Source organism: Columba livia, chromosome 29 (assembly GCF_036013475.1).
Source record: "Columba livia isolate bColLiv1 breed racing homer chromosome 29, bColLiv1.pat.W.v2, whole genome shotgun sequence".
Taxonomy (NCBI): Eukaryota; Metazoa; Chordata; class Aves; order Columbiformes; family Columbidae; genus Columba; species Columba livia.
The window spans coordinates 2,104,284-2,127,801 of NC_088630.1; the positions used below are offsets into that span (position 1 = coordinate 2,104,284).

The following is a 23,518-nucleotide window of genomic DNA, read 5'->3' on the forward strand; positions in this document are numbered from 1 at the left end:
GCTTTCCAGGTCCTTCCAACCCCTGACACTCTGCGATTCTTTGTAGTACCACCGAGGTATAATTTAACATTATAATCTAACCCCAGCTTCTGTGTGTCTGTGTCCAGAGATACGTTATTTCCTACAAATGATCTGTATAAATTTTACTGTGGTATCCTCTGAAAACGTTTCATTTTCACTAAATATCTCTTGTATTTTCAAATTATTTGTGTAATACTGAGAAAACCCCTTAAAAAAATAAATTGCTTTGAATTGTGTGAACCGAGGTTTGTCCGGGGAATGGAGCCAGGATTCATCGCAAATAAATCATCTCCCATTATTAATTAGTTTGACTTTACGTAGATGAAACATTTGGTAAAACAGGGCAGAACTGGGGGGGCCGCGGGGAGGTAAAACTGGAATAAATGTTGAAAACTGCAAATGAAATAATAGGGAGGGGGGAAAAGTTACACTAAAGGTTTAATTAAAAGCGTTTTTAATATAATCTTGTCCGGGACAAGGCGGGAGGTGCTGAAAATCCTGGGACTGGTCTCCAGTTGTGTTGGGGATCACCTGGGTTTGGGTGTTATAGGAAATTACCTGGTGTGTCTTATAGGAAATTACCTGGTTTGTGTTTTATAGGAAATTACCTGGTTTGTTTTATAGGAAATTACCTGGTTTGTGTTTTATAGGAAATTACCTGGTTTGTTTTATAGGAAATTACCTGGTGTGTTTTATAGGAAATCACCTGGTTTGTGTTTTATAGGAAATTACCTGGTTTGTTTTATAGGAAATTACCTGGTGTGTTTTATAGGAAATCACCTGGTTTGTTTTATAGGAAATTACGTGGTTTGTTTTATAGGAAATCACCTGGTTTGTGTTTTATAGGAAATCACCTGGTTTGTGTTTTATAGGAAATTACCTGGTTTGTTTTATAGGAAATCACCTGGTTTGTTTTATAGGAAATTACCTGGTTTGTGTTTTATAGGAAATTACCTGGTTTGTGTTTTATAGGAAATCACCTGGTTTGTGTTTTATAGGAAATCACCTGGTTTGTGTTTTATAGGAAATTACCTGGTTTGTGTCTTATAGGAAATTACCTGGTTTGTTTTATAGGAAATTACCTGGTGTGTTTTATAGGAAATCACCTGGTTTGTGTTTTATAGGAAGTTACCTGGTTTGTGTTTTATAGGAAATCACCTGGTTTGTGTTTTATAGGAAGTTACCTGGTTTGTTTTATAGGAAATTACCTGGTGTGTTTCCCAGGTCTCGCTGTGGCCCCCGAGGCTGCGATTCCTTGCGCACCAGCGTTCCGGAGCCCAGATCCGACGCTCCCGCACAGCAACGCAGCTGCTCTGGCGATTAAAAATAAAATCAAAGCAGCTGGAGGTCACGGAACAACCATCTCGCCCCGGCCCTCGGCGGCCACAGCGGGCCCCAAGAGGGGGTAAAATCCGCCCCGCGGCACCGTGGGGCACTCTGTTTGCGCCGTGGCTGTGAGCCCCGTGTTCCCGTCGAGGGTAACGGGAGATCATTGTGTTTTCCCGGGGGCGATCGCTCCCCGGTCCCGCCGGGGCCTGTGACGGGGCCTGCGCGCCCGGCGCTGCGCGGGCCGCTAGAGGCGCCTTGTCGCCCTCACACCGCCAGCGGCCGCTCTATCACCGCCTCTCTATGGTATGGTGGTTGGAAACCTCCGGGTGGAGGCGGCACCAGAGCGGGCGCTCTAGCCTCCGCCCGCGGGGCTCTACGCTAGGGAAACTCTATGGTGGGGATTTCTAGGCGAGGCCTCCGCGGGGACTCTATGGTCGCAGCCCGAGCGCCCCGCGCGGCCCCGCCGTGTTTGCGATGCCGCCGGCGCCGGTTTCCTGAGGCGGCGGCTCCGCTCCCCGCGCGCGCCCACCGGCGGGGCCTCTGAGGTAAGAGCGGCCGCGCCGAGTCACGGGCGGGCGGGCGGGCGGGGGAGGCCGCCCCTGGGCCCGCCCGCCCCGTCCCTTCCCTTCCCTTCCCTTCCCTTCCCCTCGGCCCGCGCCGGGCCCGGAGCGGCCGCTCCCGCCGCCCCCGCCGGGCCCTGCAGGCCGCGCCGCTCCCTCCACTCGGCCGGGGCCCCCTCGCTCCTTCCCGGGCGTTGTTCCGCCGGGCCCGGGGCTCCGCGCGGCCTGGGCGCCGGGAGAGGCCGCGGACGGGCCCGCGGGGCCGCTTCGCCCCGGCCGCTGGTTCCCCGGGCCCGGGGGAGTCGCGGGGCCCGGAGGCGGCTCCGAGCTCTCGGTAGCGGCTTCAGCCCCGTTCGGCTCCGCTGACAGCGGCGGTTTCCTCGCCCGACCCATGGAAAACAATCATTAGTCTTTAATGGCGGGATTACCTGTTTTCCATTAATTTTGCCCGAACGCTGGTTTATGTGTCTTCCAGCACTCCGAGTGTCGGGCCGATTCAAGGCAGCTGGATGCAAATTGTTTGTAAATGATCTCAGCGATATTTTCCTCTCATAAATACCGAGACCTCTTAGGTCCATACAACATATACATTGATTTTTGAAGCTGCTCATCATGGGAACGTTCCCTGAGCCGGGCCGGGGGCGAGTGGAATAAAACGTGTTTGGAAAGTGCTGAAGGGTTTGGGGGGGTCTGGGGGGCTGTTCGGGGTGTGTGGGACGGATCCGGGGCTGGAACGTTGACTCGGGTCTCCTCGTTTGGTTCCTGGCGTGAACCGGGAGGTGCCTTTGCCTCTGTACACCCTCAGATGGTTTAAACGGTCTCGTTCGGGTCGTCAGGATGTCTCCAAATGCACCATCTCTTTGGTATTTTAGCATGTTTTCCATCCTGGAAAAAACTGGAGTTCTGTCCGTCTTCTGGATGAACAAACTTTCCCCAAGTGCCTTAATAGCAAAATTAATTCTATAAGATTTTAGCTGCTGTAGCTGGTGAAAGCGGCTTATTTTGAGGTGCTAAGGAACCCGAAATTTCACCAGATGAGTACGATTTCACCTAGTGTTTTAAATCACTTTGCGTGATTTGTATATGTCAGTAGTTGACCTTTAGTATTTAGCGTTTGAGAATAAAATTCTGCGACTGGTATTCTTTATGAAGTCTTTTAACAACCCCACTTGCCTCTTACAATGTTTCAGCACTGAAATACCACCCTGTGCTAGATACACAAGGGCAGAACAAGGCAGTTTCATCCTCCTGGCTCTCGCTCCACGGCTCCTCTTTGCAGCTTTTCTATTCTGTTACCTCGTCCTTCACCTCCTGATGACGCTTTGAGGTTCCATCCGAGGCTGGGAATCGCGATTTTAGTCTTTTTATGAGCGTTTAAGTGGGGAAAACCACCGTGCTGGGTGATCTGCGTTGCGAACGGGCAGAAACAAAATGTGAACAATGAAAGAGATTGAGGTGAAGAGCTCACATCTCGTTGGGGTCGTTGCTGCTCAGGATGTCTCCAAATGCACCGGCTCTTTGGCATTTTAGGATATTTTCCATCAGGATTAAAGTTGTGGGAGTGGGGTTTTCTTGTTTATTTTTTAAGTGATTCTCCTTAGTCATTTAGTTTTGGGTTTTTTGCGTGCGTGGCTCTTGAGCGGTCGCTTAAACTAAGGAATGTGGTATTAGGGGATATAGATGAGCTTCAGGGTGATAAATTAAACTTGCCTAATAAAATCAAGTGTTGCTTTTCTGGATTCCCCCATCTGTACTCGGCGACGTGTAAAACTCTTCACCCAAAGCCCATTTCGCTAAACACTTATTCCACATTGGAAGCAGCTTTATCTGCGGTGTAAAAACATGAAACCCTGATATATTTTCCATAAGACGCAATACCAATTTTCACCTCATTAAAACCCCTCACTAAGTCTTTTTTTTATTAATACTATTTTACTAAAAGCCAGATAAATATTTAATTGAATAGCACAGAGCAAGTGGAGATGAATTAAACTCACAAACCCTATTTATAACGGGAAATACTTTATCTTTGGTTCCTGTAAGTTGGACTTCACACCTGCGCGAGGAGGCTCAGCAGAAACCTTTGCGCTTTCTCCCCGCATTGTTTATTTTGGGTGGTTTCATTGTTTCTCACAGTCTGTTCTGAGTCTTTCCCGGGACGATAACGCAGCGAAAACGGAGGGTGAGGGAGCCGGGGGCTGGTTCAGCGCTACAGAAATGAATGGGGCGCTTCGGTAGCGTTGGAAATGTATTTGAACTTGTGCTGTTGCCCGGGTTTCGGTTTGACGGCGCCGTGTTTACTTTGCGGGGGTACAAAATGTAGATTTATACCAAAACTCAAAGTATTTTAGATGGCGTGCGAAGCTGCATCCCTTTTACATGCTTGTTGCTAATTCTGCTCTGTTATAGCTTTGATATAAGTGAATTACTCCAGGTTTAAGGCGTTTGTTCCTGCCGCAAAGGACGCGGCTTTGGTTATCGGTTTTCTCTCCACAAAGTCCCGTTTCTGTGATTTCTCGAGGAGTTTTGTGCCCGACGAGGTTCTGCTCTGGTTGACTTTTCACCGTCGGCCGGGCGAGAGCTGCGGTTTATCTCAGCGGGGAAAAATCAATGACTCACATTTCCACAGAAAGAGCCGTCGTTTCCAGTCTCATAGCAACTGTCCTTTCCACAGCTTCAAACCTTCTGTGACAAAACCTTTAACGCTCTCCCATCATCTCTCGGTGCTCGCGGCTGGTCCACCCCCTCACCCACCTCAAATCAGTAAACCCCCCGTGCTGGAGCGGCGATGCTGTCAAGACATGTTGGATCTTAGAGACGAGTGTTGCTGACTGCATTCTGAGGAGACTTTGGCAGGGTTTAAAGCGCAGAACTGCTCTGCTTTGATTTTTCAACCCGTTTTGTTTCTATACACCCTCAGATGGTTTAAAATAGGGTTAGCTGGGAGTTGGGTAAAATATTCTTGAAAGTTATTTTCCTTGGAGCAAGATATTCCTTGGAATAAACGCTTCCTCTTGGTTTTCCTCTTAGATTTGATGTCTTGGCTTCTTTTCCCTAAAACCCAGGAAATTCAGTGGATACGTTTGACAGTAAAACTTCAGCTCGGACAGCGGGCGTCTGACCCCTCTGGTGACAAAAGCCGCTGCGCTAATAGAAAGTGATGTCCAAGAGTGAATTAAAAACATCCAAAATAAGAGTAAAAACACGCACGGGGGTTGTGCAAAGCGTCGGTGGGAGGCGGGCGCCGTGCGGATCCGTCGTTAACGGGGTGGAACTGGTTTTCCGCAGGTGATGATGGAAGAGGTGAGCAAGAGCAGCAGCACCGGCCCCGCGACGCCGCCGCAGACCGGCCAGGGCTCAGCCCTGCAGCTCTCGCACATCAGCACGCAGGTAAAGCCGAGGCAGAGGTAACGACGTGGCTTGCGTTCAAAAGACACAAACGAATTTCCGTGCTCATGCAATGCAAAAATGCAGCCCGGTTTGTATATCGTACATACATCAAAATCATCGTCGAGCTGGCGCGTGGGAGCTGCCGAGTCGTGGATTAAGGATCTAAGCTTCACCATTTGGTTTTTTTCAGAAAAAGTATTTACAGCTCCTTTTGTAGCGCTGGTGATCCCGGGTGCTCAGCACCATGGAGACACTGGGATGTGAGCCCAACACATATGTGCTTAATGTAATAAATCATATCACGTTGGGAATTTGACATACTTAGCTACGTGGTAACGTGGCTTTCAAAGCTTTAGCCTGAATTCAACTTTCTGCATCTGAAGGAGCATCTTTTGGGGTAAAATCTGCTCCTGCAGCGCCGCCCCGTGAAACGGGGAAATTTGGCCGCTCGTCCACTGTTCACCCCATGGAGGAAAAGGAGATTTGGATGGAAAATTTGGATCAGCGCCCGAGGCAAAGACAGGGTAGAATATCCACAAATGTCCTGTGAACTGGCCGAAGGGAAGAAGCCAGAGAGTCGTGGTCAATGGGCAGAGTCCAGTTGAGGCCTGTATCCAGTGCAGTGCCTCAGGGGCAGTGCTGGGGCCGGGATTATTCAATATATTCATCAATGATTTGACGAGGGAATAGAGTGACTGTCAGCAAGTTTGCTGGTGACACCAAGCTGGGAGGAGTGGTGACACTGGAAGCTGTGCTGCCATCAGAGACCTGGACAGGCTGGAGAGCTGGGCAGGGACGTGGGGCTTTATGTGCGCGTGTGCCGGAGTTGGACAAGCGTGGCCGTGCTCAACAGGGTCGTTCTGCAGAATTCTGCTTCGCCAGCCTTCATGTAGAACTGCCTGAATTTAGGCAGCGTTTTAATCTTCTGCATGTAACGCCACATATTTGATTTTCCCCTAAGTCAAATGATTGTTTCAGCCTTTTTCTTATGTATCTCAAAAACATTCATCTTTAAAGGACGTTTTCTGTGACTTCATATGAGCTTCTGCTGGTGCGTGTTCTCCGCTGATTTTCCAACGTGTCTCTACACGACCCTTTTGTTAATGGTTTTGTGCTTGTTGCAGATGTCTCTGAGAGGTCCTGCCCCCCTGACGGTCGTTCAGCTGCCTGGAGAGCAGGTCCAGGTGCAGGGAGTCATCCAAACCGCTCAGTCCTCCTCCGTCATCCACTCCCCCCAGGTGCAGACAGTGCAGGTAACGCGCAACGGCTGGTAAATCACCGACAATCCTCATTTACGCGTGGGAAAAGACACAGAAAGGCTGGTCCGAGTCGGCTGCCCCAGCACAGCGGGTCTGGCCCTGCTGGGAGATGTCGAGCAATCCAGTATCACAGTATCACAGTATGTTTGGGATTGGAAGGGACCTCAAAAGATCATCTAGTCCAATCCCCCCATGGAGCAGGAACGCCCAGGTGAGGTCGCACAGGAACATGTCCAGGCGGGTTGGAATGTCTGCACAGAAGGAGACTCCACAACCCCCTGGGCAGCCTGTTCCAGTGTCTGTCACCCTCACTGAGAAGAAGTTTTTTCTCAAATTTAAGCGGAACCTCTTGTGTTCCAGCTTGATCCCATTACCCCTTGTCCTATCATTGTTGGCCACCGAGAAGAGCCTGGCTCCATCCTCATGGCACTCACCCTTTATATATTTATAAACATTAATGAGGTCCCCCCTTAGTCTCCTCTTCTCCAAACTAAAGAGCCCCAGCTCCCTCAGCCTTTCTTCATAAGGGAGATGCTCCACTCCCTTCATCATCTTGGTTGCCCTACGCTGGACCGTCTCCAGCAGTTCCCTGTCCTGCTGGAACTGAGGGGCCACAGCTGGACACAATATTCCAGATGTGGTCTCACCAGGGCAGAGTAGAGGGGAAGGAGGACCTCTCTCGATCTACTAGCCACCCCCAAAAAAATATTTTGGGGATACATCGCTCTTGATGGTTGTTTAGGCTTGAAATCATTTGTATCGCTAAAATTGCCTTTGGAGTTGAAATTAAACTATTTATTGAAATTAAACTTTATAGAAACAACGCAAACCCCCAGCTCTTCGTGCTCTTAACAGGCGAGCGGTGTGTTTTATAGCCAAATACAAATAACACCGTAACGCATTTCCAGCTGTCGTCGTGCTGTGACATCACAGCACGGAAAAGCAAACCCGTCCTCTTTGCTGTTTTACTGGACTATTCTTAGAGTCTCTGCTGATCCCTTTCCCATCATCACGTTCTCATTGCAGCATCCCCACTGTATTCTTTCATTTATTCTGTAATACATGAACGTTGTGGCCTTTTTGCTCAAAGGGGAAAAAGAAGTAACAGATGAGCAGCTTTTGAAAGCTGTTGATAGTAGGTTGGTCTCTGTGGCAGCAGCTGAGAACTGTTTATCCCAGAGCTGTGTGCGTTCTTGACTTTTTGTTGCCGGCACACAAACAAATGCTTTGTTAGCTCGTATTTAAATGGAGCATCAGAGAAAAATCTCACACTTGCCAACTGGGTGAGGATACGGAGAAAAATAGAGCTGGTGCTTTGTGTGTTTACTCCCTGAAATGCTGCTGCCTTAAGTATTATTTTCATTTGACTCTTGTGTTCTGACCAACAAAAGACGCTGCTCTGTCTACGTAGAAGGTTTTGGGTAGTTGATGTTTGTCCCTGTGCTCAACCCATGTTCCTGTGCCGATCGCTGCTGGTTTAACGTTTCCGGATTGATGAACCCTCCGGTTTAATCCAGCACGAACAGTTTCACATGGAGATGTTTTGCAGCTTTTAATAGTTTGGGATGATTTCTCGAGCTTTTTTTTTGGGGGGGTGGTCTCTGTTTCGTTGTGACCTGCCTAACGTGACGGTGTTTGCTAAGTGCTGGAAGCAGCACTGCAACCACAAATCTAACATTCTTTTGGTAATTAGCTTCATTTGGGTTGTTCTCATGCAGCTTTAGCTCAACATACAATTAAAATGTGTCACCTCTTCTGGGTGTTTCTCAAACGTGTACCAGATAACCACATGAAATACATATATATATATATACACATATATAAATATATATATATATTTTAGGTATCTTCTTTGTCCGAGAGTGACGATTCCCAGGACTCCTCAGACAGCATCGGCTCTTCACAGAAAGCTCGGGGCATCTTAGCTCGTCGTCCGTCTTACCGGTAAGTACCGCATGTCATATATCTTGTATTTTTGTTTGAAACCAAGAACAACTTTCAATAGCTTCATATATTCTGTCAACCTCTAAGTTTTCTTTCTCTCGAAACGCGCTGGATCCGTTCATGGGGTCAATGTTTTGAGGATGCTGTATTAGATACGAGGAAACTTTGACTTAACTGGAGAACAGTTTCAACACCATGTGGTAGAGAGAAAATGATTTATCCACTGTAATTTTACTCACTTATTCAATGGAAATGAGTGTAATCAAACGCCACGTCTTAGCTTTTCAAATAGCAAGTTTGTTAGAAACTTAACACAGAATTTAGTGGTTTTTACAATAATATTCTGAAAGTTTTAAGAGTTTATGTACTTACCTGCCGGTCTGGTCTGTCATTCCTGTTCCCGCTTCTGCCGTGGCTTTTCATTATTTGAATGTTTTATCCCTCTTCTCGGTGCTTTCTGATGGCTTTATCTCATCTTGAGTTATGTACCAGCACAAATAATTTAGGAGGAATTGGATTATTTTGCATGCAGTCAGAAATGATGGTAGAAAAGAGCAATTCTGAATAGCCAGGCCAGGAAAACACGAACCGTAAGCGGAGCTTCCATGGGAGAAATCTGTGATCAAACCTTGTCAGTTCTGCTTTTCTCTTCATTTCACTGCCACTAATTCATCATTTGCCCCTGGGGAAAGATGCGTAAAGTTGATATTTCTAGTGGTTCTTCTATTAAACAGGGAGGTGTCTGTTTTTCATAGGTGTTTGTTAGAGGACAGGGGCTGTTTGAGCTCTGCAAGGGCTGTTAAATGCAGAAAGGTAAAGTCTTGCTGTGCATTGGAAGAGCAAAAGATCTCATTTTTAAACCTTCCTATAGTAACCTCCTCCTTTTGAGCTTATTCTCAAACTGGTTTTAATGTGATATACAAAGCCTATTCTTGCAAGATTTAGAGGATCAAGTTGTAAATCAGAAAAATCTCTTAATTTGCCAGTTATCCCCGGAAAATGTTTCTGGTGGAAACTCTGATGTGGTTTGTGCAGAACTGAAACGGTGCAGGGTTTATACCCCTCCAAATGTCTGAGACTTCTAGAGGATAACGACTGAAAATCCAGAATTCATGCTGATTTGCACATATTTATAAATCAGTAGCTGGCTTGAATTGCTCTCAGCTCATAAAACAATTCAATATTTAAATAAAAATTAGACTATAGAAACAACAGAAATGGAAGTACAAGGGTTTGAGGCAGTCACCTCATCGTTAATTCAAAAACCTGCTGTGCATCAAAATAATACCAAATAGGGAGAGTTGTTTGTAACTGTTGTTGCAGTAATTTGTAATGGGTTTTGCTTGGGTTTAGAGTTGATAAAGAAGCTCTTGTTTTACAGAAAAATTCTGAAAGATCTTTCTTCTGAAGAAACACGCAACAGAAAAGGGGATGAGGAGAGTCCGGGCGTCTCCACCGTTACATCCATGTCCGTTCCCACCCCCATCTACCAGACCAGCACCGGACAGTACAGTACGTTACACTAAATACGTGCCCAACTGGACGCATTTTTAACTCAACTTGCCTCAAAATACAGATTTCTGTTTGTTACATAGTTGACTAAGGTGAAACTCAAAAGGTTTGGTTAGTTATGTAACGGTTGATAAAGTTATTAAGGTCTGTTGGAAATAGACGGGTATCTAAAGACTCCAGATAAATTGGATGCTTCATTATCTCAATATTCGCATGTTAAGACACAATGTTTGAAGGGGAGTGTTAGGAAATAGCTGAGGGGAGACCTTCTGATCTCTGAACTGCCTGAAAGGAGCTTGGAGCCAGGGGGGTCGGGCTCTGCTCCCCAGGAACAAGCGCCAGGAGCAGAGGAAACGGCCTCAAGTTGCGCCAGGGGAGGTTGAGGTTGGATTTAAGAACAATTTCTTCCCCAAAGGGCTGTGGGGCATTGAACAGGCTGCCCAGGGCAGTGCTGGAGTCACCAGCCCTGGAGGGCTGGACAGACGGACGTGAGGTTCTCAGGACAACCCAGCCAAGGTTGGGTTAGCGGTTGGACTTGATGATCTCAAGGGGCTTTTCCACCCAAAGTGATTCTATGACTCTGTTTTTCAGCAGTGGAGTCAGATGTACAGCCTATAGATTGACCCCTATCTGTATATGTGTGTGTATAGATATATATATATATATGTATATACATATATATATATAAAATAACGTACAACTACAAATATTTTTGTGCTTGTTCCTTTTGCTTTGAAGTCGCCATCGCTGCCAATGGTTTGCAGCTGGCCAGCCCGGGCACAGACGACGTGCAGGGGCTGCAGACGCTGACCATGACAAACGCCAGCGGCGCCCAGCCCGGCACGACAATCCTGCAGTACGCACAGACGTCCGACGGGCAGCAGATCCTCGTACCCAGCAACCAGGTGGTGGTGCAGAGTAAGTAACACCTTCTGGAACCTCCAACACCCTTCGCTAGCGTAAGCGGGACGTTCTGATGTGTTGCGCTGTTATCGCGACAGCTGCCTCGGGAGACATGCAGACGTACCAGATCCGCACCACGCCGACCACCGCGGCCCTGCCGCAGACCGTGGTCATGACGTCGCCCGTCACCCTGACCTCGCAGACAAGTAAGACGGATGATCCACAGCTGAAACGAGAAATAAGGTTGATGAAGAACAGGTAAGTGCTTTGATTTGTTAGTTCAGTGTCCTGAAATATAACTGCAGAGGACAGTTCCTGAGATCAGCTGGTCGGAGGCGGCTCGGCAGGTCCCGATTAAGCGAAATCTTCGAGGTACAGAGAAGCTGGTTTTTGGGGTTCTTTTTCTCTCAATTGGGCACTTTTGTTCTCGAGAGATCCGGCAGCTCTCGGCAGCCCTTGCGAGAGCAGCTGACGTGGAGTGGCCATTACTGCGGTGAGGGCGATCACACCCGCACCCCTCACCTTGAAAAAGCCTCTGGGAGGGCAGTGACGTGTCGCTGCCCACCAGGTGCTGGAAGGGGCAATCGGCTTGTGACACGGGTGAGCAGCACCCACGCTGTGCTGCAGCAGCGGGTGCGGTAACTCGAGCACTAGGGTGTAGAGGTTGTCACCTTTTGCTAGTTAGACTCACCTATTGCCACTGTCTCATGCTGTTGCCGACCATGGTCTCAACCAGAAAGAGAGCTTGTCTGAAGAAGACTGTAGCAACTCAGACAGACTGTCTGCCCCGAACCGTGGCTGTTCAGCTTTCTGGCTGCAGGGAGTGCCAGAGCCTGCTGCTGCCGGGTGATGATGGCCAGCGTCCCACCGGTGTGAGGGAAGCAGGTGCAAGATCTGCTCAGCATGGTTGCAAAGCTTAAGGAGAAGATTGAGACGCTGAGGACCATCAGGGAGTGTGAAAAGGAAATCGGCTGGTGGAGTAACTCCCTGGCTTGCCACTCAGAGAGGCTCCGGGGGATACCCCCCAAAAGGTGATGAACCCCTTGCCCTGTCGGGCAGAGGGAGAAGACCTGAGACAGCCCCTGCCCTGTCGCTGTCGGCCAGAGGTAGGGGACGGAAAAGATGACGAGGGTTGGAAGCTGGTTCCAGTTTGGGGCCGTGGGCACCCCCCTCCCTACCTGCTTTGCTTCCCCGGGTGCCCCTCCATAATGGGTTTGAGGCCCTGGATCTTGAAGTGGGTGAGGATGGGTGAGGATGTGGTGCAAGGCCCACCTACGAGGTCCCATAGAAAGAGGCAGTTGGCCCCACTCCTCAAGACCGCCTCAGAATAAGAAAGAAAGAAGGGTAATTGTAGTAGGCAGTTCCCTTCTGAGAGGGATGGAGGGCCCAATCTGCAGAGTTGACGCTCACCGTAGGGAAGTGTCAGTCTATCTGGAGCCCGGATCAGGGACATCACCAGGACGCTCCCCAACCTGGTGCACCCGACAGACTACTACCCACTGCTGATCTTCCAGACAGATGGGGAGGAAACTGCATCCCGCAGTCTGGCAGGAATGAAAAAGACTTCAAGGCCTTGGGACGGATGGTAAAAGAGTCTGAGGCTCAAGTGATTTTTCTCTTCCCTCCTTCCAGTTTTGGGTGATGATATGGGAGGAAATAGAAGAATTTGGTCTGTAAACAACTGGCTACAGGACTGGTGCTACAGGCAGGGCTTTGGGTTCTTTGGTAACAGCTGGTTTTACAAGACACCATATCAGGGATAAGAGGGTCATTAGGGGCAGTCAACATGGCTTCACCAAGGGGACGTCGTGCTTGACCAGCCTCATTGACTTTTCTGAGGACGTAACAAGATAGATGGATGATGGCAGAGCAGTGGATGTGATCTCCCTTGACTTGAGTAAGGTATTGACACCGTCTCCCACAGCATCCTCACAGCTGAACTGAGGGAGTGGGTCTGGATGAGCGGGTGGTGAGGTGACTGTGAACTGGCTGGAGGGAAGAAGCCAGAGAGTCGTGGTCAATGGGCAGAGTCCAGTTGAGGCCTGTACCCAGTGCAGTGCCTCAGGGGCAGTGCTGGGGCCGGGATTATTCAATATATTCATCAACGATTTGGACGAGGGAATAGAGTGACTGTCAGCAAGTTTGCTGGTGACACCAAGCTGGGAGGAGTGGTGACACTGGAAGCTGTGCTGCCATCAGAGACCTGGACAGGCTGGAGAGCTGGGCGAGGAGTAACCTGATGAAGTTTAACAAGGGCAAGTGTAGAGTTTTGAATCTGGGCAGGAACAACCCCAGGTTCCAGTGTAAGTTGGGGAATGAGCTGTTAGAGAGCAGCGTAGGGGAAAGGGAGCTGGGGGTCCTGGGGACAGCAGGGTGACCATGAGCCAGCACTGGCCCTTGTGGCCAGGAAGCCAATGGGACCTGGGGTGGGTTAGAAGGGGGTGGTCAGTAGGTCAGAGAGGTTCTCCTGCCCCTCTGCTCTGCCCTGGGGAGACCACACCTGGAATCTTGTGTCCAGTTGTGGCCCCTCAGTTCCAGCAGGACAGGGAACTGCTGCAGAGAGTCCAGCGCAGCCACCAAGATGCTGGAGGGAGTGGAGCATCTCCCGTGTGAGGAAAGGCTGAGGGAGCTGGGGCTCTGGAGCTGGACAAGAGGAGACTGAGGGGGGACTCATTCCTGGGGATCAAGATGGAAAGGGGCAGTGTCAGGAGGATGGAGCCAGGCTCTTCTGGTGACAACCAGTGACAGGACAAGGGGCAATGGGTGCAAACTGGAACACAGGAGGTTCCACTTAAATCTGAGAAGAAACTTGTTCCTGGTGAGGGTGGCAGAGCCTGGCCCAGGCTGCCCAGGGGGTTGTGGAGTCTCCTTCTGTGCAGACATTCCAACCCGCCTGGTTCCTGTGTAACCTCATCTGGGTGTTCCTGCTCCATGGGGGGATTGCACTGGATGAGCTTTCCAGGTCCCTTCAACCCCTGACATTCTGGGATTCTGTGGCAAATTACGAGTCTTGAGAACTGACTTCATCAGTGTGGTGTCCAACAACCGCAGATTGGAAAGAAACCGTGGCTTCTGCTTGTCTGTTCCAGGGAAGCCGCTCGTGAATGTCGTCGGAAGAAGAAAGAGTACGTGAAATGTCTGGAAAATCGTGTCGCAGTCCTGGAAAATCAGAACAAAACTCTAATTGAGGAGCTAAAAACTTTGAAAGATCTTTACTGTCATAAAAGCGTGTAAGCAAAGAGGGTAAAACTTTTGTGGACTGTTGAAATATCAGAGGAGAAATGGGTTTTTTTATACTGAATTTTTTAAACTAGATGAAAGGTCAAAAATGAAACTTTTCTACCTAGATTTCACAACTTAAAGACGATATAGATTTTATTTACAACATGTTGGTGACAAAGTACAAAAAGGAACGAGAAAACCTCACCCAAATTCCTGCTGGCACAACTGGAAACTTTATCAGGTCAAGATCGCGGCTCCAGCCAAAGGTGATGGGAATTCCTTGGAAAATCTCTCCAAATGCCTCTTGTGATGGAGGCGAAATTTGGTGACAGTAAAAACGTGGATGAAATGGAGTCCTTGCCATAGTTGACATTGTTAGCAACATTTATAACCAGTATACGTTTTGATTTCTTACTCTTTTTCAATCCTTTTTCTGCGTTATTTGTATGTAAATATTTTTATGGTAACCTGTAAGTTGTTATTTACAGGTGCAGATGATAAAGAAAAAGAAGCGAATACTTTGCTAGAGGTATAAATTATGTTGTTTCTCAGCTGACAGTTTAAGACGTTGGGGTTTCTTTCTTCAATGTTTGCTGTGTCGATGGAACTTGGATCTGCAGAAGCAGCGAGAGGCGATGACAACGGCTCCGGCCCCTGAAATAAGGTGTCGGTGACTTATTGTAAGAGAATTCAACACATCCATTTATTTTATATGGCACGGTAGCTGAGCATCTCTAATTGGCAAATTAACGGCATGCCGATGATTAAATTAAACACGCATCGCTGCTTCTGTCTGGAGATCCTACTGTGCTTTGGTACATTCAAACCAAATAGAGGAAGGATACAATGAAAGAATTGAAGTTATATACCAAAGGGTTAATGAGGTTCTAATATATGCTTTATACGGCGAAAGTCGTGCGAGATTTCCGGCCTAATTTTGTACGGTAGGTGATATTTTGCAAAGTACTGATATCTTTGTAAGAAAATATTCTATTGAAAACAGGTAGATGGTTGGTATATTTTGTAGCTAAATGGTGATCTTTGCAAATTCCGAAATTGAGTTTCTATACGTATTTTGGCAGTTTCTATATTTCATTTTAGTAAACAAATGAAATATTTTGTGAAGCAGATTTTCAAGCGTATATTTTTATGGGTAGTCCAAAGTCAATGAGATCCTCTTTGGCATGGGAGGTATTTGAATTCATTTTGTATGTCTGTAGGCAGCTTGCAAAAAAAAAGTGGATCCTAAGGGGTATTGGGAAAAGAAGAAAACTATAAAATAAAACAAGAGAGATCAGGGCTTTTTATTCCCCACCGTTGATAATATCTGCACATTAGATCCTATCGCTCTCGGAGATTCTAGTTTGGATGATTGTGTTTCAGGTGAAAATTAAACGTTTGAGGCGCTGGGGACTGGTTTGGGTGCGGAATCCCCGCTCTTGGGGATTCCCAATCGCCACCCGGGGGTCCTGTCCGACCTCGGCGGTTCTGGGACACCGGACCCGCATCTTCATGAATCACAACGACGCTATTTGCCACGGGCGGGATTGAATCCGCGTCCGGTTCGGGCAGCGGGAATCACGCTCTGGATTTGCCCTCCCGAGGTGTTCGAGCTCCGTGTGTGTGTCGTGCTGGCGCAGATCGGGATGAACTCAACCCGCGCTCGCTCCCCCGTGTGGAACGCTTCCCCTACGGTGGTTTTTATTTTGCTCACTTTTGGACTTCTTAGCAAGCAGAGCTCTTTGCAGATGGTAGGAGAACGCCGGCATTCCACAATCATGTTAGTAGGCTATAAATCTTTATTTCTTTCGGAAGTTTCCAAATTGTTATGGACACGATCAACGATCTGTTTTCTTTCGGCCACGCTGGAGTCTGCGTTTGTGTTCACGAATGTGTCGCAAACTTTTGTTGCACGTCAAAACTAATCGGGTTGAGGCAGTCCTAGTGGGGAACTGCTCCAGGAGAGGCGTTTGGTGCCTCTGTCAGTGGAATTTCAGGTGGCAAATTCTGTATTGGGCAAGTGAAACAGTTTTAGTGCTGCCAGACATCACAGGAGTCCGTTCTGCTCTTCAAATAGTGGTTTCGAAAGGGCAGCTTCTTTTTCATCATGGAAATATTAAACAGTAACATGAGCTTGCTCTTTCAGTGATCACTGCTGATTTTGGATTTATTTCAAAATCTTGATTGTAAGAGGCTAAAATCTGTATCCTGAGGGTAAGAGATGTGGTGGCCAACTCTGCTCTGCTGGTTGTTTCCAAACACAAGTACCTGCTCTATACGAATTGTAAATACTTGTTGAAACAATTAGATGGTTGCAAATTTTGACCTTGGTAAATAAAGTCGCCAAAATCTAATTCCGCTGTTCCTGATTTATTTGTAATGAACGTAGCGGCGCGGTGGTTCTGGCCAAGGGTGCGTACGTGCCGCGGGATCGGGTCTTTTAGTCTGTGGAACAGCACCCAGAGATGTTTTAGCCGATGGGTCCTTTCAGCAGTCAGAGTAATAAGTTGTTTGTGCGTGAATTTTGCTCATCACTCAAGATAATTAGTGGAGACGACCTTTTTCTGCAGGTTTCGTTTTCCTTGTCGGGTTTCAGTGAGCTGGGCCGCTGCCAACCGAACACTCTGTGTGTTCACCCAGCAGAGGGAGCATCTGCCTTCTGGATCACCAACCAGTCCTGCAGCTTCTGAGAGCTGGAACAGCAGAGAAACAGAGTTAGGAAAAGAAAGAGAAAGTCTCTTCAGTTGGTAACACTTCTATATTAAATCGCATTATTAGCCCAAGGCTGTTACAGTTTTTTCTATGGTTAGTGCGGATATCAGCGACAGAAAACGAGAAGAGAATTGCAAACACGACTTTTGCTCTTAGATTTATTCTGAAACAGGCGTCAGCTCGTCTACGCAAGTACCACACGTATCAGAGTCAGGAGGATGGTGAGTGTAGCGCTCGCCGGATTTGCAGCCTTGTTGATCATCAGAAGTTCCATATTAATCCATGTTCTGTATTGAGACAGACGGACGTAGATCCCAGGAAACTTTGGTCGGCCGCAGCCAACCCCAAAACTCGCGATGCCGACCAGGTAGTGCTTGTTGGTGGCGGGGTGGTAGCACGCCAGGGGCCCACCGCTGTCTCCCTGCGGACAACACCAGAAAACGCCCTGACAAATCTTCCCTTTAGGAAACGGGGTAGAATTAAGTCAGAAATGCCGCCACACAGACAAATGAAGACAAAATGTGGTGGTGCTGGGTGACTGGACCTCGGCTGGAATCCCGTCCCGTGTCAGTGTCTTTAACCAAAGTTCTGTTGTTGGTTTGTTTCTGCGCCTTTGCCATCTAAGGTTTGTCTCCCTGAACTTCCTTGTCGGTTAATATGAGAAAATATCACCCAGACAATGTGTAAGTCCCAAGAAACGTGGCGATGGACACGCAACCCTCAATCTTTGCCGTATCACCGGCTTTAAAGGAAAACCGAGGGAAGCAGGACGCGTACCAGGCAAAGTGCTTAGGAATACATTATGGTTTTTAATTATAAATGTATTGCAGCCGTGGCCCAGCTTGTGCATGACGGTGCTTTTGACCTACAAATTGTCTTTTCTGAGGAAAAGTAGCAGATCACTCAGCATTCAAATAAAAATCTTGCCATTTCACTGAACCAACACCGCCGCTCTTTCAAAAGCATCGAAACAGGTGAGATGCTGCCGTGCTTCACACGGCACCGATGTACATGTGGATCTACATGTATGTTTGTGTGATATTTATCCCCATCTTTGTGGGGAGTGTTGTGTAAGTTTGCCTACATTTCCCTTTGTTAACTGAATTCTCCATGGGTGTTTTTGCGGTGTGTTTTTGCTTTGCAATCCCCACCTCGCCCCTGTTTCCGTTGCCGACGCTTCTCGTGCGGTTGGACGTGTTTTCCGCGTAGCGTTTGTGCCGTTTTCGTTCGTCACGCCGGTTCTCACCTGGCAGGTGTCGATGCCTCCGGTGCGGGAGCCGGCACAGAGCATGTTGCTGTTCACCAGCCCCCCGTAGGCGTCCGAGCTGTTACACACGCTGGAAGGGATGATTTCCACTTGTGCTTCTTTTAACACAGACGAGGTTTGACCTTGAATGCAAGACACCATATAGAAAGGTAAAACACTTATGCTGGTGCGTGTAGCGATTCTTAATGCGCTTTTTTTTTACATGTTTAGCGCGTTCAAGTGTTTTTATGTGATATAGATTGTGCCGGTGTCTAACGGGTTTAAACTGAAGCGGGTTAAGGATTTACAGACTCGGATGTGACGGTATTTTTGCGGTTTGATTCTGAAGAAACAGGGATGATAAGGGCACTGCTCACTCGCTCGGAATGTCAGAGGTGAGCGATGGAGCCCCCGTGGCGCCGCGGAACCGCCTCACCCACCCGCATCGTTTGCGCACTTTGGGGTTAATGAGGGGATTTGAGGGAGCGCAGCCATTTGTACAACACACAGGAAGGTTCAGAATTGTTTGGTGTTCAATGAAAAAGCTTTTTCTAGCAGACAACACTGAGTAGCTGTACCACAAATCCCAAAGTCAGGCTAGTTTATTTTCCCTTTTCCGTGTTATACTTGGAAGAAAGGCCAGAAAATGGCTTTGGTTACACACGGGTTAGTCTAATATTTCAGTGGCAAACCCACCGAAAGCAGATCATTGCAGAAGGATTTAATGATGTGATGAGATGATAACCTGACCCAATTCAGCTCTCGGTGAGCTGGAGGGACTGAAACCCGCTATTAGTTTTGTAGCTTATGATTTGATCGACGGCACAAGCGAACTTTTACCTTTCTCTTCCGTCCGTCCCCAGCCGCTGATGAAACACAGCGTTTCGTTGGCGATGTGGGGGTACAGGTGGGCGGGCGGGAAGCAGATGGGCTGGATGTAGTCGCTGAAGCGGACGGCGTAACTGAGCTCAAACACCGCGATGTCGTTTTCAAACGTTTCTCTCTTGAATTCCGGATGCACAGTGATGCTTCGGATTCTTCTCTTTACCGCGTGTTTGCTGTATCTCCAAAGGTTGTTCATGCCCAGAACAGCTCGCCAGTAATATGGGTCCCTAGGAGAGAATTCACGTACTATTTTTACAATGATGTTTAAGTAAATACATTTCTTGATGGCATCGCTTTAACCGATTGTTTTACTCTTGGCTTTTGCACCTTTAGGAATATACATTGAAAATTCTGTAGGCAAGATTTTTCTGGAACAAATGTGGCTAAATATGGTGGTTCTGGCTGTTAAGGTGAATTCGGATTAAGGATTTCTCAGTCACTTGAAATGATAAAAACACGGATTTATTTTGCAGAAAGGAAGTAGGTTTATATCCACAATGCTCATAGACTGTGCTTGTACCTGGATTTGGGAAATCCATTAACCAGAAGTTACACATAATGAATATCAACTTAATATTAAATTTAGAAATAGGGCCAGAGGCATTCAGACCTAATTTCTATTCAAGTATGTTGAAAAAATCTTTACCAGTGTTGAGGATTTCATTTGGCCTGTGGTGATCAAAGGGCAGGCTATAAAATTCAGATTAACCTGCAAAATTCTCCAGAGCGTAAGGTAAAAATTAACTGGATTAGTTGCGATTTGCCTCTCTAAGTTAATGGTTGTAAAAGGAGTTGATCTAACAAAGTGATCAAATTCTGCTAAGTGATCAAATTGAAAAGTTCAGGGATTTTTACAGTCACTATGAACTGCCAGGAACTACTCTGCAGATTTTGCAACGGTCAAAACCAACAGGGATCAGCTGAACCGCAGCGGAGGAGCTGAAGTACAATTACAAAGCCTGTTTGAAGGAGATTTTACCCAAAACCTGATAAAAATGTCACCTAGATCAAAACCAAATGACCCTCTATTAAAAATAACAAAGATGGTTCAGGACCAAGCCAGAAACACGCATCGAATGCCTCTCAGCGGTGACTTACAAAGATGTAACTTTGATCCTGTGCTGGGCTGGTAGCACAAACTGTCACAGCAAAGGTGACCAAGGGGACACTTTGCTCCTTGGAGGAACGCCCAGTGCCTGGGGTGGGTGAACGGGGGTTGCACAACAAGGGGCTGCGCTGCGAGAGATGTGTCTGCCTGTCCCTGCGTTCATTTTGTTCGGGTACCACAGGTGACACTTTGCCCATCTGCTCTCACAGAATCCCAGAGTGTCAGGGGTTGAAGGGACCTGGAAAGCTCATCCAGTGCAATCCCCCCATGGAGCAGGAACACCCAGATGAGGTTACACAGGAACCAGGCGGGTTGGAATGTCTGCACAGAAGGAGACTCCACAACCCCCCCGGGCAGCCTGGGCCAGGCTCTGCCACCCTCACCAGGAACAAGTTTCTTCTCATACTTAAGTGGAACCTCCTGTGTTCCAGTTTGCACCCATTGCCCCTTGTCCTGTCACTGGTTGTCACCAGAAGAGCCTGGCTCCATCCTCCTGACACTCCCCCTTTCCATACTGATCCCCAGGAATGAGTCCCCCCTCAGTCTCCTCTTGTCCAGCTCCAGAGCCCCAGCTCCCTCAGCCTTTCCTCACACGGGAGATGCTCCACTCCCTCCAGCATCTTGGTGGCTGCGCTGGACTCTCTGCAGCAGTTCCCTGTCCTGCTGGAACTGAGGGGCCACAGCTGGACACAAGATTCCAGGTGTGGTCTCCCCAGGGCAGAGCAGAGGGGCAGGAGAACCTCTCTGACCTACTGACCACCCCCTTCTAACCCACCCCAGGTCCCATTGGCTTCCTGGCCACAAGGGCCAGTGCTGGCTCATGGTCACCCTGCTGTCCCCAGGACCCCCATGTCCCTTTCCCCTACACTGCTCTCTAACAGCTCATTCCCCAACTTACACTGGAACCTGGGGTTGTTCCTGCCCACGTGCAGGACCCTACACTTGCCCTTGTTAACCTTCATCAGGTTCTTGTCTGCCCAGTCCAGCCTGTCCAGGTCTCTGATGGCAGCACAGCTTCCAGTGTCACCACTCCTCCCAGCTTGGTGTCACCAGCAAACTTGCTGACAGTCACTCTATTCCCTCATATATCACATAGCCTTCATCGTTGATGAATATATTGAATAGTACTGGTCCCAGTACGGACCCTTGAGGGACTCCACTAGATCCAGGCCTCCAACTGGACTCTGCCCCATTGACCACGACTCTCTGGCTTCTTCCCTCCAGCCAGTTCCCAGTCCACCTCACTACCCAGTCGTCCAGTCCACACTTCCTCAGTTCAGATGTGAGGATGCTGTGGGAGATGGTGTCAAATCACAGAATCACAGAATGTCAGGGATTGTAAGATCATCTAGTCCAATCCCCCCACCAGAGCAGGAAATATATGCAATTAGAAATTCGTAGGTTGAAGGGAAAAAAATCTCCATGTGTTGACAGTATTATTGTAACTGTGCCAAAGGTAGTAGCTCAGACGTGTACGCTGATCCTCTCAGAGCTACCTCTCCTCTTGGCATTCACTTCATAAATAAGCCTGCAGAACAACCAGGCACATCTTGTCCCATACGAACAAAGACGATCCTTTGCACTTAGATCTTTCCAGGCAGGAAGGAAAGGAGAGAGGAAACCTGACAACCAATGGTAAGAAAAGCGTTAATGGGTTCAAACTGGAACACAGGAGGTTCCACTTAAATATGAGCAGAAACTTGTTCGTGGTGAGGGTGGCAGAGCCTGGCCCAGGCTGCCCAGGGGGTTGTGGAGTCTCCTTCTCTGCAGACATTCCAACCCGCCTGGTTCCTGTGTAACCTCATCTGGGTGTTCCTGCTCCATGGGGGGATTGCACTGGATGAGCTTTCCAGGGCCCTTCAACCCCTGACACTCTGGGATTCTGCAACTTTCTTTAGATCAGGTAGCTTCTCTGCTACTCCTAATGCTTTACCGAAATCAAGATAGACCACACGCACTGCTTTACCATCATCTCTCCACCTGGCTATGTCATAAAAGGCCACGAGGCTGGTTAAGCACGACTTCCCCTCGGTGAAGCCATGCTGACCGCCCCAATCACCCTCTTCTCCTCGCTACACCTTGAGACAGCTCCCTCACGCTTAACAAGCGAGCAGGACCACGCACCTCCTGCCCGTGACGCAGTGTCCGGCGGTCAGCACGGCCCTGTCGGTGATCAGCACCCCTCCGCAGACGTGCGTGTGCGGGGCGCCGGGCGGGCGCAGCTGCAGGCTGACGGACCAGGGCCAGGCGCCCGCCCGCGCGTCCTGCCCGCCCACCACCCGCGAGCCCGACGGCCCGTCCAGCAGCGGCCGCTCCCCGCACTCTGCAAAACACAACAGGCGTTAGTGCGGCTTGTGCCGCGCCGGCGGCGTTTGGTTCTTGTTCAGGCCACAGCGTTAGCGCCGCGGGACTCTGGGTGTTGGCAGCAGGAGCTTCTGCAGATCCCTGGGGCTGTTGCCTCAAGTTGCGTGAGATGGGTTTCATAGGATAGAATCATAGAATCATTTCGGTTGGAAGAGACGCTCAGGATCATCGAGTTGAACCATAACCCAAAGCCAGCACTAAACCATGTCCCTAAACCTCGTCTAAACGCCTTTTAAATCCCTTCAGGGATGGTGACTCCACCACTGCCCTGGGCAGCCTGTTCAATGCCCAACAGCCCTTTCCATGAAGAATTTTTTCCTAATACCCAACCTCAACCTCCCCTGGTGCAACTTGTGGTCGTTTCCTCTTGTTTTATCACTTGGGAGCACAGACCAACCCCCTCCATGCTCCAAGCTCCTTTCAGGCAGGTGGAGACTGCACTAAGGTCTCCCCTCAGCCTGGTTACAGGTGTATTTCTGGTGTATGGAATTCTTGTGCACACTGAGGGTAAGTGGGTTCCACTCACTGCTGCTTTGTGAGTCCGTATGACCGAGGAGCAGGCGAAGTTTCCCTGTGTCTGTGGGTATCCAGGGGCCACCCCGCCCCGTCCCCCTCCCCTCCCCCGCCCCGCCCGCCCTCTCAGGCCCTTCCACTTCCCGCCACGGCCCTTCCGCGTCCCCCTCGCCTCGGACCGGCCCCGGTACCCTCAGGCTCGGGCCCCAGGGCCTCCACCCGGGGCACGACGCTCGCCAGGACCAGCAGCCGGAGCAGCCGGGCGGCCGTGAAGCGGCCCCACCACATCCTGCCTCGAGGGGACAAAATGGCGGCGGGGCCGGCCCGGCGCGCGCCAGCGGCACCAACTGCCCCTGAGGCGGCACCAACGGCCCCTGAGGCGGCGGCGGCTCCGCAAGAAACTGCCCGAGTTAAACGTTTAACGTTAAACACGCGGCTTTTTAATGTTCTGCTCGGTAGTCAACGCTGTTGGATGCGAGGAGGGCGCAGCAGCAGGCAAGTGACCGAGAGACTTCGGGAGATGTTATCTGGAGAAGCAGCGTGTGCCCGC

General features: G+C 49.0%; 2 protein-coding genes across 3 annotated transcripts; one reads left to right on the forward strand and one right to left on the reverse strand.

Moving 5' to 3' along the window:
• Positions 1-1,702: 1,702 nt before the first annotated feature.
• ATF1 (activating transcription factor 1) lies at positions 1,703-16,494 on the forward strand. The gene is made up of 8 exons (XM_065043679.1): positions 1,703-1,895; positions 5,199-5,300; positions 6,425-6,553; positions 8,403-8,503; positions 9,885-10,015; positions 10,754-10,933; positions 11,017-11,176; positions 14,008-16,494. The coding sequence occupies exons 2-8, from the start codon at positions 5,202-5,204 to the stop codon at positions 14,150-14,152; spliced, it is 945 nt and encodes a 314-aa protein (XP_064899751.1). The 5' UTR covers positions 1,703-1,895; positions 5,199-5,201; the 3' UTR covers positions 14,153-16,494.
• TMPRSS12 (transmembrane serine protease 12) lies at positions 16,300-23,410 on the reverse strand. 2 transcript variants are annotated; one of them, XM_065043675.1, is made up of 6 exons: positions 23,160-23,410; positions 22,216-22,414; positions 18,939-19,210; positions 18,099-18,241; positions 17,049-17,273; positions 16,300-16,833 (listed from the first exon to the last, which is right to left on the reverse strand). In XM_065043675.1, the coding sequence occupies exons 1-6, from the start codon at positions 23,254-23,256 to the stop codon at positions 16,672-16,674; spliced, it is 1,098 nt and encodes a 365-aa protein (XP_064899747.1). In that variant the 5' UTR covers positions 23,257-23,410; the 3' UTR covers positions 16,300-16,671. The 2 variants fall into 2 exon arrangements, with proteins under 2 accessions (XP_064899747.1, XP_064899746.1); XM_065043674.1 differs by having other exon boundaries at positions 23,148-23,410.
• Positions 23,411-23,518: the final 108 nt, after the last annotated feature.

Bases quoted from the DNA above. Each gene is read 5' to 3' on its own strand.
- ATF1 (XM_065043679.1), top strand. From the start codon at position 5,202: ATGATGGAAGAGGTGAGCAAGAGCAGCAGCACCGGCCCCGCGACGCCG. The intron at 5,301-6,424 runs GTAAAGCCGAGG...TGCTTGTTGCAG, and splicing joins TCTCGCACATCAGCACGCAG to ATGTCTCTGAGAGGTCCTGC. The intron at 10,934-11,016 runs GTAAGTAACACC...TTATCGCGACAG, and splicing joins CAACCAGGTGGTGGTGCAGA to CTGCCTCGGGAGACATGCAG.
- TMPRSS12 (XM_065043674.1), bottom strand. From the start codon at position 23,256: ATGTGGTGGGGCCGCTTCACGGCCGCCCGGCTGCTCCGGCTGCTGGTC. The intron at 22,415-23,147 runs GTCCGAGGCGAG...TGTGTTTTGCAG, and splicing joins GCCTGAGGGTACCGGGGCCG to AGTGCGGGGAGCGGCCGCTG. The intron at 17,274-18,098 runs GTGAGAACCGGC...TGTTGTCCGCAG, and splicing joins GAGGCATCGACACCTGCCAG to GGAGACAGCGGTGGGCCCCT.